At 41.5% G+C, this 14,484-nt stretch overlaps 1 protein-coding gene across 4 annotated transcripts in view; it reads right to left on the bottom strand.

Moving 5' to 3' along the window:
• The window catches only part of LOC132379059 (AT-rich interactive domain-containing protein 3A-like), a 244,142-nt gene that overhangs the window by 139,647 nt on the left and 90,011 nt on the right, over positions 1 to 14,484 (bottom strand). For 2 of the 4 annotated variants that reach the window (XM_059946560.1, XM_059946561.1), the window contains exon 4: positions 387 to 458. The exons of the other annotated variants lie outside the window; for them this stretch is intronic. In XM_059946560.1, coding sequence (XP_059802543.1) covers positions 387 to 458 — 72 coding nt within the window. The remainder of the gene's footprint in view (positions 1 to 386; positions 459 to 14,484) is intronic. 4 annotated transcript variants of the gene reach the window in all.

Genomic DNA, 14,484 nt, shown 5'->3' with positions numbered 1-14,484 from the left:
AACAAGTGAGAGAGACAGAGCATACGGTGCTCTCCAGCTAGTGCAGCTGTCACACGGTTCCAATAGAGCAGGTTCAATCCTGACCTCCGGTGTCGGCTGTCTGGAGTTTGCACATTCTCCTTATGTTTGCACATGTGTCCTCCAGATGTTCCTGCTCCCTCCCAAATCCCAAAGATGTGCAAGTGGGTTAGTTTTCCACTTACTTACACAGTAGCCAAAGAATCCAAGGGGGAGCTGATGATGACTTGAGAGAGTCAATGTCGTAAGAGTGTAGGGAATGAGTGGAGTGAGGTGGGACCAGTGAAGTTGAGGGAGAGTGTGAGAAGTTAAGAACCCTGATTTGCCTCCACCCAAGAGAGAAAGGAGAAAAATCGAGAAGGTCTGACCTTGGCGAAGTCTTTGGCAGCCTCTCTTGCTCTTCCACCATCACCATCATCATTCCAGGCCAGACTCCCATTCTAAACATTACAAAGAGAAAGAAGAAAAGATGAAGGTAGAAAGAGAAAAATAATGAAGAGGATAGTTCTGTTCATCTCTGACCTGGAATAAGCATGGAAAACAGAACACCACTGAGTGTGGATCAGTGGAAATTCCTCCTGAATTCAGTCATGGGACTGGCTTTTCCCGAATGGTTATCAAGCCTCCTAACAAACACAGTGGGCCCTGGGGAGTGTTGTAGAATAGAGAGGCCTAGGGGCAAAACTACACAGTTCCCTGGAAGTGGTAAAACAAGTTGACAAAGTGGTGAAGAAGATATTTGACAAGCTTGCCTTCATTAGCCATGATGATGAGTACGAGAGTTAGGATTTCATGTTACATTGCACAAGGTGCTGGTGAGACTCCACTTGGAGTACTGTGTGTAGTTTTCGTTAACTAGTTGTGAGGATATGATAAAGATTTAGAGGTTGTTGAAAAGATTCACAAGGATTTTGCCTGGACCAGATGGCTTGAGTTATAAGGATAAATTGGATAGGCTAGGTTTTTATTTCCTGTAGCAAAGGAAGCTAAGATAGAGATAAGAGTCCAAGAGCAGGCCCTTCTACTCATCCAGTCCATGCCGAACTAATATTCTGCACTTGGACCACAGCCTCTGAAAACTACTCCAAACTTTTATTGAGCTTTGAAATCAAACCTGCATCCACCACTTCCGCTGGCAGCTCATTCGACATTCTTACCACAATCTGAGTAAGGTCCCCCTCATGTTCCCCTTAAACATTTTGCCATTCACCCCTAACCCATGACCTCAGTGACAAAAAATCTGCTTACAAGTGGTGTAAGGTTTATTAAATTATACAAGGTATATATAGGGTGAACGGTCACAGTCTGTATCCCAGGAAAAAGCAGACTTAAGCTAGAAGGCATCGGTTTAAACACAAGAGACTCTGCAGTTCCTGGAAGTCTTGAGCAACACACACAAAATGCTGGAGGAACTCAGCAGGTTGGGTAGCATCTATGGAGGAGGGATAAACAGCCAACACTCTTCATCAGGACAGGTCATAGGTTTAAGTTGACAGGAGGAAATATTAAAGAGCATTTGACAGGCAAATATTTCACACCAAGTACGCTGGGTTTGAGGAACAAGTGGATACAATTACAAGGTTCAGAAAATATTTGGATAGGTAAATGGAGAGGAAAGGAGAGATTAAGAGAGTTATGGGCCTGATACTGGTAAATGAGATTAGCTTGGTCATTGTGAATAGTTTAGGGCAGAGGGCCTGTTTCAGTTTTGCACAATTCTATGAATCTTCTCTTTTTAAGTTATGGACCACGATGTATTTAACTAGTTGCTGACCAAAATGGTTCAAAACACAAGCCAACCACCATCTGCTAAAGGTCAACAATACCTAGACTCCAGGATTTTAACAACAAAAGGACAGGCTCAAATGTAGGCTGATAATGTTGTGTACTGATCAAATAATGATGAGGGTCCTCTCGGAGCTGTTAAATAAGCCAGCAGGCAAGATATTGGTCAACACACACACACACACACACACACACATACTGGCCACAAAGAGCAGACTCAGCCACACATTACCACACTTTTCGGTTCTTCTTTTTTCAGATAAAAAGCTGCACCACAATGAGAGCAAAACTCCTAAGTTTCTAAATGCAGCAGAATGCTAGGCCAAAACCAACTTCTAGGCGAGAGACCGCATCAAGTTTGGTGGTTAAATGGAATCCAGGTTTACAGGAAGAAGTTGTCATAGCAATGTGGTGAATTATCCAATCCACTAATGGAAGAATCAGCATAGCTTCATGGTTGGGAGACCACATATCAGTGTGGAGATTAAAGCCTAGAAATCTCACTCTGCCACATTATCATTGTCACTTCACGCCTTCATATCAAATTCCTTCTGTGCTATTTAAACGGAGGCAGTAGCCAGCAGGTTAGCTGTTGGAGTGCCATGTTAACGCACCATTATCTGAGCAGAGTTTATTTTTAACCACAAACACACGTGTTTATACATCACAGTGAGCAAGTTCCTGTCAAACCCAAGGCAAGCATGCTTCTCCTTTTCAGTTGTACCCACATGTCAATTTGAAGGACTGGATTCAGCTGCATTCACTGCACAAAAACTACAGCAGGAAAGCTCACGGGCTGCAGTCTACCATCAATGCTGGACTTGCATGTGTCCAGGATGAAGAAGTGGACAGCAAGGATCATTGTGGACACAACCCACCCTGCAAACTGTCTTTCTGACAATCTCCTTTCTGGAAAGTGCTACAGTGCTACAGGGCTATTAAAAGAAACACTTCATGCCACCTTAAAAGTTCTTCCTCCAGGCAGTTAATCTGATCAAGCATTATAGTTAGTTGTAGTTATAGTTAGCCCTTTTATCCCTTACCTCCTTTCCTTCATCATAAATACTTCAAACCACTTTTTATAATGCTGTTTACATTGTAAGTACTGCACATGCTGGTATTTATGTATTTATGCACATTTTATTCTGTATCTGTACTTTAACATCTAAGTTTATTTTTATATAATTCTTCATTCTTTATAATTGTTAAATCTGTTTTTGATGCATGTCATCCTAACTTTCAACAGCCCTGTGCAAATAACTTCTGAGTGCTTTCTTTTTTTAATTTTTTTTGCTCAGCATAACAAAACTTTCAATTTCCAGATACATTTACATTTCTTCCCCTCACAGATATCGGCTATCAAAACATTCCATCAAAATATAAACATCACCACAACATCCTATACAAAAGCCCTTATTAGTATAGCAGACAGATTTACATCTACATACTGCAGAAAAGGTTGCCATGTTTTATGAAAACTATTTGTTTTTGAGTGCACCATACATATCAAAAAGTCCAAAGGAATGTACCCCATGATTAATTTACGCCAACCAAAAAGTCCAGAGGCCTTATCGGATATCCAATAAAGTAAAATGTTCTTCCTTGCATGAAAAGTCAGGATGTTAATAATTTTTTCTGATGTGCATTAATAATATGACTGCTGGGTAAGCCTAAGAGAAAAGACACTGGGTCCAGTTCAAGCTCCATCTTCAGAATCTTTTATATTGCACCCAAAATATCACTCCAGTATGCCTGAAGTTTGGGACTAGTCCAAAACCAGTGGGTGAAAGTTCCAGTATTTAACTTACATTTAGAACACATTGGAGAAACCCCCGTCTTAAATTTTGAGACACGATCTGGAGTCAGATGGGCTCTATGCAGAATTCTGAGTTGCAATGCTTTAGTCCTATGACAAACTGAAATTTTCTATGCATTATCACAGATGTCTTCCCATGTCTCTGAGTGCTTTCTATCATAAAGGCAAGGAACAGTAGACCATTCAGCCCCTTGAGTCTGCTGCAAATTCAGCAGATCATGGCTTCAGGTCCACTCACCCACCTGTTCTCCACAATCCTCGATTTCTCCCCAAAGTCTACTATGACCCTCAATGCTTCAAGTCTTCACTGCTCCCTTGAAGAGAGAGTTCTGTGGATGTCCAATCCTCAGAGTTAAAATATGTAAGATCACTTTGCACTATTATGGACTTTTTATTGCTATAATTCTTCCCTTTCTTGTTAAACTTGCGTATAATTTATGTTAAATTTACGTTGTTCTGGGGAATGTTGTGTATCTGAGGTGGTACTGCAACAAGCAAGTTTTTCAATGTATCTGTGTATACATGTGCTTGTGTATATAACTGTAAACTCATCTTTGACTTTGAAATTCTTCTGCATTCCCACATTAAGTGAGTGATTTTCCATTTTAAAACTATGCCCTCTCCCTGATCCAGCTTGAGATTCTCCAAAAAGGGAAGATAATCTTCTGATTTGATGAAGTCATCTCCCATCCTTCCCAAGTTCTGAGGGATATTCCCTCAACAACGTCAACTTTCCCTCATGAATCAACCCTTCATCACAGGAAACATTCCTGTGCACCTGTTCTGAACTTGACCTCTTTCCAGTGAAAGAGGTCCTTCTTTAACTATGAAAAAAATGGTACTTTGTGCCTCAGTTGTGGTTTCACCAATGCCCCGTGCATCTGTATGTTTGTATGAAAACTTCCCTACTTTCATACTCAACACCTTTGCATTAAAGACCAATGCAGCAGGTGGCTTCAAGATACATGCTGTCAAGAAGAGAAATCTTGTTGGCAGCACCTCACACAGTGCTAAGAGGCAAAACTAGGCATGATGCCAACAGAGACACAGCAAGAACCACAAGGCTTCTCCACCCATAAATCTTGATGGTCGTTCCCACAGCTTAGCCAACTGTCAAATTCACACAGACCTCCCAACCATTTCTTCACATTCAAAAAAATTTCCTGAACTATTAAAATTTATAGAAACAAAATAAAGAAAAAATATTCATAGTATTTTTAGAGGTTACAGCAAACAGATAAACTGAAAACGCGCAGAGAAAATATACAAGGATGTTGTCGGGACTCGAGGCCCTGAGTCACAGGGAAAGGTTGGATGGGTTCGGACTTTCTTCCCTGGTGTGTAGGAGAGTGAGAGGAGATTTGATAAAGGTATAAACAATTATGAGGAGTACAGATGGCGTCAATGCAAGCAGGCTTTTTCCACTGAGGCTGGATGAGTCCAGAATTAGAGATCACAGGTTAAAGGTGAAAGGCGAAATACTTAACGGGATCGTGAGTGGGAATTTCTTCACTCAGCGGGTGGTTTGAGTGTGGAACGAGCTGCCTGAGGAAATGGTAGCTGCTGGTTCAATTTCAGCATTTAAGAGAAATGTAGGTAAGTGTATGGATGGCAGGAATATGGTGGGCTATGGTTCAGGCGCAGGGCAATGGGACTAGGCAGAATAATAATTTGGCATGAACTTGAGGGGCTGAAAAACCTATTGCTCTATACTCTAAACACTAATAAAGGGGTCTTGCTGGAAAATATCTCTCGAGAATTTTCATCAACCATGCGGAGTATCGCAGTGGCCCATCTAGTAGAGCTGCTAGGTAGTTACAGAACCTGCTGCTTTTCAGAGAAACATTTACCAGAAAAAATACTGACCTCGGGTGCTACCTGTGTGAAGTTTGCATGTGACTGTGTGTTTCCCTGGGTACTCCTTTCCTCCCACATTCCAAAAACATAGGGAAAGATGTAGACAAAGAAGAAGGGGTGACACAGTTGTGTAGCAGTTAGCATAATGCTATTGCAGTCCCAACAGCAAGATCATTCCTGCCGCAGCCTGTAGAGTTTTATGTGATTGCTGTGACTGCGTGGGTCTCCTCCAGGTGCTCCGGTTTTCTCCCACAATCCAAAGATGTACGGGTTAGGGTTATTGAATTGCAGTCACGTTAAGCTGGCGCTGGAAGCATGCAACATTTGCAGGCTTTTCAGCACAATCCTCACTGATTCGATTTCACACACCACATTTGATTGTATATTTCAACGTATATCCGACAAATAAAGCTAATTATTCAAAGACAGCAGAAAAGGAATTGATATTTCAGGCTCTCATGCCTCAGTTCTGAAACCTCAATTCCTATCCCTCCCACAGATGCTGCTCAACCCACTGAGTTCCACTAATAGATTGTGCCTTGCCCCAAATTCCAGAACGTGCAGTCTGTGGCTGAAATACATTAACTGAATACAGAGTTACCCAAACTAGACCGTCAACGAGGAGAGGCTTTCCCCAGAGTGCAGCTGAGTCAGGCTGCCATCAACAGGACAGACGCACTCTGGTGTTATCTGGAAATGGGCCTTGTGCTGACAGCAACGAGGTCGCTGAGAGCAATGTTAGTGCAAACCTAATCAATGCATTATCAAAGAGACGGCAGACTAACACTTCCCAGTCTCATTCCCCTGACATAAAACCTTTGGCTCACTGGGAGCTTTGGGCTGTGGTACAGACACCACATTTAAGTCATGCAAGTGTTAGAGAGTTAGGTACAGATTAGAAATCGGCTCTGTGGCCCAAATGGTCTATGCTGACCAAGATTCCTATTTGAACTAGTCCCACTTGCCCCACATCCCTTTAAGTCTCACTTATGCATGTACTTGTCCAATTTCCTTTTAAATTTTGTTAATGTACCTGCCTCAACCACTTTCTCGGCAGCTCATTCCATATTTGACCACTGTCTGTGAACATCACCCCTCCTCCCCAGTTTCTATTAAATTTCTCTGCTGTCACCTTAAACCCATGCCTTCCGCGCACTTGAACATCCCCTCTCCTCCGAGGACAAAGACTGTGCACGTTCACTCTATCTGCTCCCCACGATTTTATACAGTTCCCTCATTCTCCCTACACTCCAAGGAATAAAGTGGAAAAGGATGAGGGCTTGTTCATGAGCAAGTATTTCTCAATGAGGTGCTGATTTCCTCACACGGTCCTTAAATGACATTGAACCCTCAGGAGATTTAATTAACCTTCACAAGCTCTGGGTTCATTCTGTACACACAGGCTTGTCTTCATACTTCGGATGCAATGTCTCAAATGGCACTTGTAGGGACATTATGGATGGAGGGAAGGGTGTAGCTGGTGGCAGAAAGAGAGCTCAAAATAAATTCAGCTCTATCTGGATGGCATGATAAGCCAACTGTACCTGCAAAGCACTTTTTTTTATAGCGCTTACACTTTATTCTACATTTGTATTGTTTACCTTATTCTAGCTCAATGCACTGTATAATGATTTGATCTGTACGAACAGCATGCAAGACAAGCTTTTCACTTTATCTTGGAACATGTGACGATAGTGAACCAAAATCAACATTTTATATGAAAGAAAAATGGAAGGCTATGTGGGTGGAAGGGCTAAATTCATCTTAGAATAGGTTAAAGGATCAGCACAACATCGTGGACCAAAGCACCTGTACTGTGCTGTAATGTTCTATGAATTGAATTGACTTTATTACTTGCATCCTTCATGTACATGAGGAGTAAAAACCTTTACGCTATGTCTCCGATTAAATGTGCAATGTGCAATTTATAATAAATAGTATGTACAACAGGACAGTCAATATAGCATAGAAATACAATTTTATCGGCGTGAATTAATCAGTCTGATGGCTTGGTGGAAGAGGCTGTCTGGGAGCCTGTTGGTCCTGGCTTTTATGATGCGGTTCCGTTTCCCGGATGGTAGCAGCTGGAACAGTTTGTGGTTGGGGTGACTCGGGGCCCCAGTGATCCTTCAGGCCATTTTTCGCACCTGTCTCTGTAAATGTCCTGAGTAGTGGAAAGTTCACATCTACAGATGCGCTGAGCTCCATTCTCTGCAGAGTCCTACCATTGAGGGAAGTACAGCCAGTCAGGATGCTCTCAATTGTGCCCTTGCAGAAAGTCCTTAGGATTTGGGAGCCCATACTAAACTTCCTCAACTGTCTGAGGTGAAAGAGGCACTGTTGTGCCTTTTTCACCACACAGCCAGTATGTACAGACCACGTGAGATCCTCAGTAATGTTTATGCCAAGGAACTTAAAATTGATCACCCTCACAACCCCAGATCCATTGATGTTGATGTCAATATCAACAAGTTCTAATATTAACAAAAGACACTGTGTTCTCACCACTAGCCAATATCTGTTGGTTGCCAACAGAGGGGGTCTGAAGTTTAAGAACAGGGAGGATTTGTTACAGATATACAAGAAACTGGGAGTTTCTGTCCTCTCCTCTTTTAAAAAAAGGTTGTCCAAAGGGGGTACATCAGGCCAATTCCTGGAATATGAGGGTGTCCTAAAAAGTGAGGCTAAGTAGATTGGGTCTGTATTCGTGGAGTTTAGAAGAATGAAGGTGATGGTCTTATTCACTCATAAGGGGTCTTGACAGGATAAAGATTGAGATATTTCTATCAGTGGGTGAGGCACAAACAAGGGGGCATAGTTACAACAGAAGGGCTGGTCATTTAAAGCTAAAGCATACAGAAATTTCTTTTTCCGAGTGTAGTGAAGCTCTAGAATCCTCTCCCATGCCCCCACCCTTAAGATGACGGTAGAAGGCAGATCGTTAGATGTACTTAAGGTGGAGATATTTGAAAGACTGAGGAATTGAGGGTTACTGGGACAAAAGAGGGTTGAGGCCAGCATAGATCAGCTATGATCATATTCAGATTTACTAATCACATACAACAAAACGTACAGAGAAATGTGCTGTTTGCATTAAAAGCTGCAGATTACGTTCTGGTACCAACAAAGCATGACAACACAAGCAGAAACAACACCAACATTTAAAACATTTAACAGACTCTTAGATAGCGACATGGATGAAAGAAAAATGGAGAGCTATGTGGGTGGGGGGGGGGGGGGGGAGGGTTAGATCGATCTTAGAGTAGATTAAAAAGTCAGTCAACATCATGGTCCCAAGAACCTCTACTGAGCAACTGTGTTCTACATAAACCAAAGCAAGACGACGCCAAAAAAATAAACCCCTTTCCCACCCTCCTACCTACCCATCCAGTCACACACAGAGATAGGCCTTCAACCTCAGAACAGGCCACCTCTGGGACTCCAGTCCACACTTGCAGTCACCAGGCCTCCAGCCCCCAGTCCCTGGCCCAGACTGAACTGAATTGAATGGCGGGGCAGTCTTGAGGGGCCGAGAGGCTCCGATTACCACGTGCACCGTCTCCAGCCTTTCAAATCTGCTGTAAAATCGCTTCCCCGTAGCTTTTGGTGCACGCATTAATCTGCAGAAACCTTTCTGCGCCTCAGCTGAGGAAAGTTACGAAGGGCAGACTCGGCGAGGTGACAGCTGGGAATGAGAAACTGGCGGTGAGCCAGAAGCAGCCCAGCTGACGAAGCCTTGCTGCTAATTGATGCTGGGAAGGAGGATTTATTAGATTAAATTAAACAAGACAAGCATTAGGACAACTTTACTGTTACCGATTTCTACAATATCAACACTCTGAGGCACAATGTCAGTCCTGGGTAATCAATCATTGTAATGTGAAGCAAGGGATCCAAACCAGCACAGAGTAAAGTTCCTTTCATTACGCGTAGCAGACAAAGGCATACATAAGGAAACAGTGGCAAGATGAAGTCTGGAAATTGGTGTTAGTTGCTTTTCAGAAGGAAGATAGCTTGGTGAGTGATTCACCACTGTGCTCAGCTATAAAACCTGAAAATTTATGACCACTGGGGATATCTTATGATTGTGGCTTCCAGCATGCCTTAACGCCGCAGTGTCCAGTGGAATGTGCAGAATGCAGGCTTTTTAAAACTCTTTCAAGAGACAGGAAATGCAGAGTGATTCAGTCTGTCAGAATGCAGAGAGAGGGGAAATGAGACAGTGCCATTTCTGAATTTGCCTTTTATAAAGAAAGTGATTTATCAGGGTTCCTTGAGACTCCAAAGCTAAAGTGGAAGGAGTGCAGAGGAGATTTACGAGAACATTTCCAGGATTTGAGGGCCTCAGTTCTAAGCAGAGGAAGGGCAGGTTAGGTCTTTATTCCTTGGAACAGAGGATACCTTGGCCTCAATACTTTCTTGTGCAATTGGTCCCTCGGCTTCCTCACTTGCAGACCCCAGTCAGTTTGGATTGGTAACAACATCTCCACCACAACCCCCATCAGCACAAGTGCAGCACAAAGCTGTGTGCTTTAGCCCCTCTGCTCTACACTTGTGTCTGTGTGGCCAAGCACACCTCCAGTGCCATATTTAAGTCTGCTGTAATCCAAGGCGGTGACAAAGCAGCATATAGGAGGGAGATTGAAAATCTGGCTGAGTGATGTCCCAATGACACCCTTCCACTCAACGTCAGCAAGACCAAAGAGCTTTATACTTTATTGTCACCAAACAATTGATACTAGAGCGTACAATCATCACAGCGATATTTGTTTCTGTGCTTCGCACTTCCTGAAGTACAAATCAAAGTAAATATAATAAAAATTTATAAATCATAATTAGAAAAGCTGATTATTGATTTTAAGAGGAGACCTCAATAGGGGATCAAAGGTGGAGAGAGGCAGCAACCTTAAATTCTTGGTTTTATCATTTCAGTGGCCCTGTCCTGGGCCCAAGCACATACATGCAATTACGAACAAAGAATGCCAGTGCCTCTACTTCCCTAGAAATGTGCATATATTCAGCATGACATCTAATACTTCGACAAACTTCCAGATGTGTGGTGAAGAGCAGTATTGACTGGCTGCATCACAGCCTGGTATGGAAGCACCAATGCCCTTGAACTGAAAATCCTGCAAAAATAGTGGATACAGCCCAGTCGTATCCGCTCCCCTCCATGGAGCACATCTACACGGAGTGCTGTTGCTGGAAAGCAGCAACATCATTAGGCAACCTCATCACCCAGCTCATGCTCTCTCCTCATTGCTGCCATCAGGAAGAAGGAACAGGAGCATCAGGACTCACACCACCAGGTTCAGGAACAGTTATTACATCAGACTCCTGAACCAGAGGGGATGACTTCACTCACCCATCACTGAACTGTTCCCACAACCTATGGAACCACTTTCAAGCTCTCTTCATCTCATGTTCTCAATACTTATTGCTTATTTACTTACTATTTTTTTTCTCTTTTGTATTTGCACATTGGTTGTTTGTACAATCTGTTGGGTGCAGTCTTTCATTGATTCTATTATGGTTCTTGGATTTAGTGAATATGCCTGTGAACAAATGAACCTCATGGTTGTGTATGATGACAAAAAGTGCCTGTTAAAAGTACTCACCCCTCTTGGAAGTTTTTGTATTTCATTATTTTACTACATTGAATCACAGTGGATTCAATTTGGCTTTTTTGACCCTGATCAACAGAAAAAGACTCTTTCATGTCAATGGGTAAACTGATCTCCGCAAAGTGATTTAAATTAATTACAAATATAAAACACAAACTAATTGATTGTATAAATATTCACCCCCTTTAAATGTACATCAAATCATCATTGGTGTAGCAAACTGGTTTTAGAAGTCACATAATTAGTTAAATGAAGATCACCTGTGTGCAGTCAAGGTGTTTCAATTGATTGTAGTAAAATTACACCTGTATATGAAAGGTTCAACTGCTGGAGAGTCAGTATCCTGGCAAAAACTACACCATCAAGACAAAAGAACACTCCAAGTAACTCCACAAAAAAGTTATTAAAAAAGCACAAGTCAGGAGATGGATACACGAAAATTACCAAATTGCTGAATATCCCTTGGAGTAGAGTTAATTCAATCATCAAGAAATGGAAAGAATATGGCACAGCTGTAAATCTGCCTAGAGCAGGTTGTCCTCAAATACTGAGTAACCACACAAGAAGGGGAATAGTGTGGGAGGCCAACAAGAGACCTATGACAAATCTGGAGGAGTTACAAGCTTCACTGGCTGAGATGGGAGAGACTGCATATACATCAACAGTTGCCCGGGTGCTTCACCAGTCACAGCTTCATGGGAAAGTGACAGAGAGAAAGCCACTGTTGAAAAGAACTCACATGCAATCTCTTGGCTGGAGCTTTTTGGCCATCAAACTGAACGCTATGTTTGGCTTAAGCCAAACACCACACATCATCAAAGACACCATCCCTACTGTAAAGCATAATGGAGGCTGCAGCAGGCTGTGGGAATACTTTACTGTCGCAGACCCTGGAAGGCTTGTGAAGGTAGAGGGTAAAATTAATTCAGCAAAATACAGGGAAATCCTGGTGGAAAACCTGATGCAGTCTGCAAGAGAACTGCAACTTGGCCAGTAAGACAATGGCCCCCAAGCATAGTCAAAAGCTACACACAAATGGCTTAAAAACAGCAAAGTTAATGTCCTGGAGTGGCCAAGTCAGACTCCAGACCTCCATCCCATTGAGAATTTGTAGCTGCATCTGAAAAGGGCTATTCATTCACGATCCCCATACAACCTGACAGAGCTTGAGCAGTTCTGCAAAGGATGGGGAAATTGCAGTGTTCAGATGTGCAAAGCTGTTAGAGACCTCTCCACACAGACTTAAGTCTGTAATTGCTGCCAAAGGTACATCTACTAAATACTGACTTGAAGAGGGTGAGTAATTATACAATCAATTATTGTGTTCAATATTTGTAATAAATTTGTAGAAATTTGTTTTCACTTTGACATGTTTTCTGTTGATCAGTGACAAAAAGTGCCAAATTAAATCCACTGTGATTCAATGTTGTAAAATAATAAGACATGAAAATTTCCAAGTACTGGTACTGTATATGTACTTTGATAATAAATATACTTTGAACCTTACAAGGGTTCAAAGAAAAAATCATGAGGAACATGTGCCAATTAAGGGTCTCGGCCCAGAACATTGACTGTTTATTCATTTCTGGAGATGCTGCCTGACCTGCTGAGTTCCTCCAGCATTTTGTGTGTGCTGATCAGGAACATGTGTAGGATGAATGCACACACTCTCTTTCCCAGGGAACGGGAATCAAGACTAGAGGGCATGGGTTTGAGGTGAGAAAGGAAATATTTATAAGGGACCAGAAGTGCAATGTCTTCATGAAGAGCGTGATGGGTTTATGGAAATGAACTGCCAGAGAAAGTAGTTGAGACAGGTACATCGCTCAAAAGACATCTGGATAGATTCATGAATAGAAAAGGTTTAAAGAGATCAGGGGCAAATGCTGGCAAATGGGACTAGATTAGGTGGGCTCTGTTGGATCCTGCTGCTTTTGTGATCCAAAGGTTCTTCAGAAGTAAAGAATGAGGCGCAAAACTTTTAACTTATTAAAAAAAAAAGCCAGATTCAAGTGGTGTGACACTTGTTACAGAAAAGCTTCTGGAAAATACAGAAACACCAGCATTGTAATTGCTGGACAATTCACTGTATATACTGAAGGAAGATAATTAAAATAACAAATACAGGAAAATTGAATTGCAAGTAAAATAATTCTATACCCTAATCCAACAGCACTGTGGTCAGTAATGATGGTTTGGGCTAAAGGGCTTTTTTCCCTTGATGTATTTTGATACAAAGTAAGTCTGGAATAAGGTGCTGGCCATTTTTCTTCGAGAGAGTAAGTCCTTCACTCGGCTACTTTGTATGTTATCAGTTGTGTCAGAATTATAGAATCATAATAAGAAGGGAAGGAGGCCAACCTGCCCATCAAATATACACTAGTCATTTCGAAAAATCCCTTCAAACTGACAAGGATTAGATATTTATTTATTTATTACACACATGACACCAGAAATGGGGGTTCCATATCAGTTGTCAATCCGATGAAGCTTTGTTGGACTCTTTTTTTTTGCAGATATGTCCTTCAGCAAGAAGGATCAGTCTCCACTTTTCTCTTCACTGCCTTGTATAACTTATAACCTGTGTGTTGTCTGTGCCTAGTTGCCTATGATTCTGCTACAGGCAAGTTTTTCACTGTACCTGTTCCTCACTATACTTGTGCACATAACAATAAACTCAAATGGACTGGAGCACAATACTAGTGGTTGTACTACTTTATAATTGCAGACGATGCCTCATCCATCTAAAAGATATGCAGACCATTTATTCAATATTTTCATATGATGTAATATGACCCTGTTCCAAGCCTATTTGTTTTCCAGTTTTGATTTCACATATGTTGAGAGGATCGGAGTTGACGACACTGATGATTTTGTATTTTTGTTAGATATTACAAACAGCCCTTTTTTTTCATTTTTTCTTTTTCCCGTTTTTCTTTTTTCATTTTTTCCCTTATTAGTTATTAGATTGTTAGATTAGTTTTTCTTGCATAATTTTTTTTCTTTTTCTCTTCTTTTTTTTAAAATTATATATTATGATATACCCAGGTTTGCCTTGTTTATATGTTAACTTGTATCGTCCATGATTTGGGAAGACTCATTTATATTGTAACTATTCCTTATGTATTCTTTCATGTTCAGTTGAAATGTGTATGTTTGTAATCCCATTATCTATGTATCAATCTTATTATGCTGATATTAATAATAATAATAAAAAGATTGAAAAAGAAAAGATGCCTCATCCTTTGCACTCAATCCTCTTGCATCAATGACTAACATACTATTCGTCTTTCTAACTGGTTGTTATACCTTGATAATAACTGTAATTCGTGTCCGGATAACAAGGTTCCTCTGAACAACACCTTCCAATCTCTGGCCAGATAA

Source organism: Hypanus sabinus, chromosome 21 (assembly GCF_030144855.1).
Source record: "Hypanus sabinus isolate sHypSab1 chromosome 21, sHypSab1.hap1, whole genome shotgun sequence".
Classification (NCBI taxonomy): domain Eukaryota; kingdom Metazoa; phylum Chordata; class Chondrichthyes; order Myliobatiformes; family Dasyatidae; genus Hypanus; species Hypanus sabinus.
This window is presented reverse-complemented; position numbering and strand designations above follow the sequence as displayed.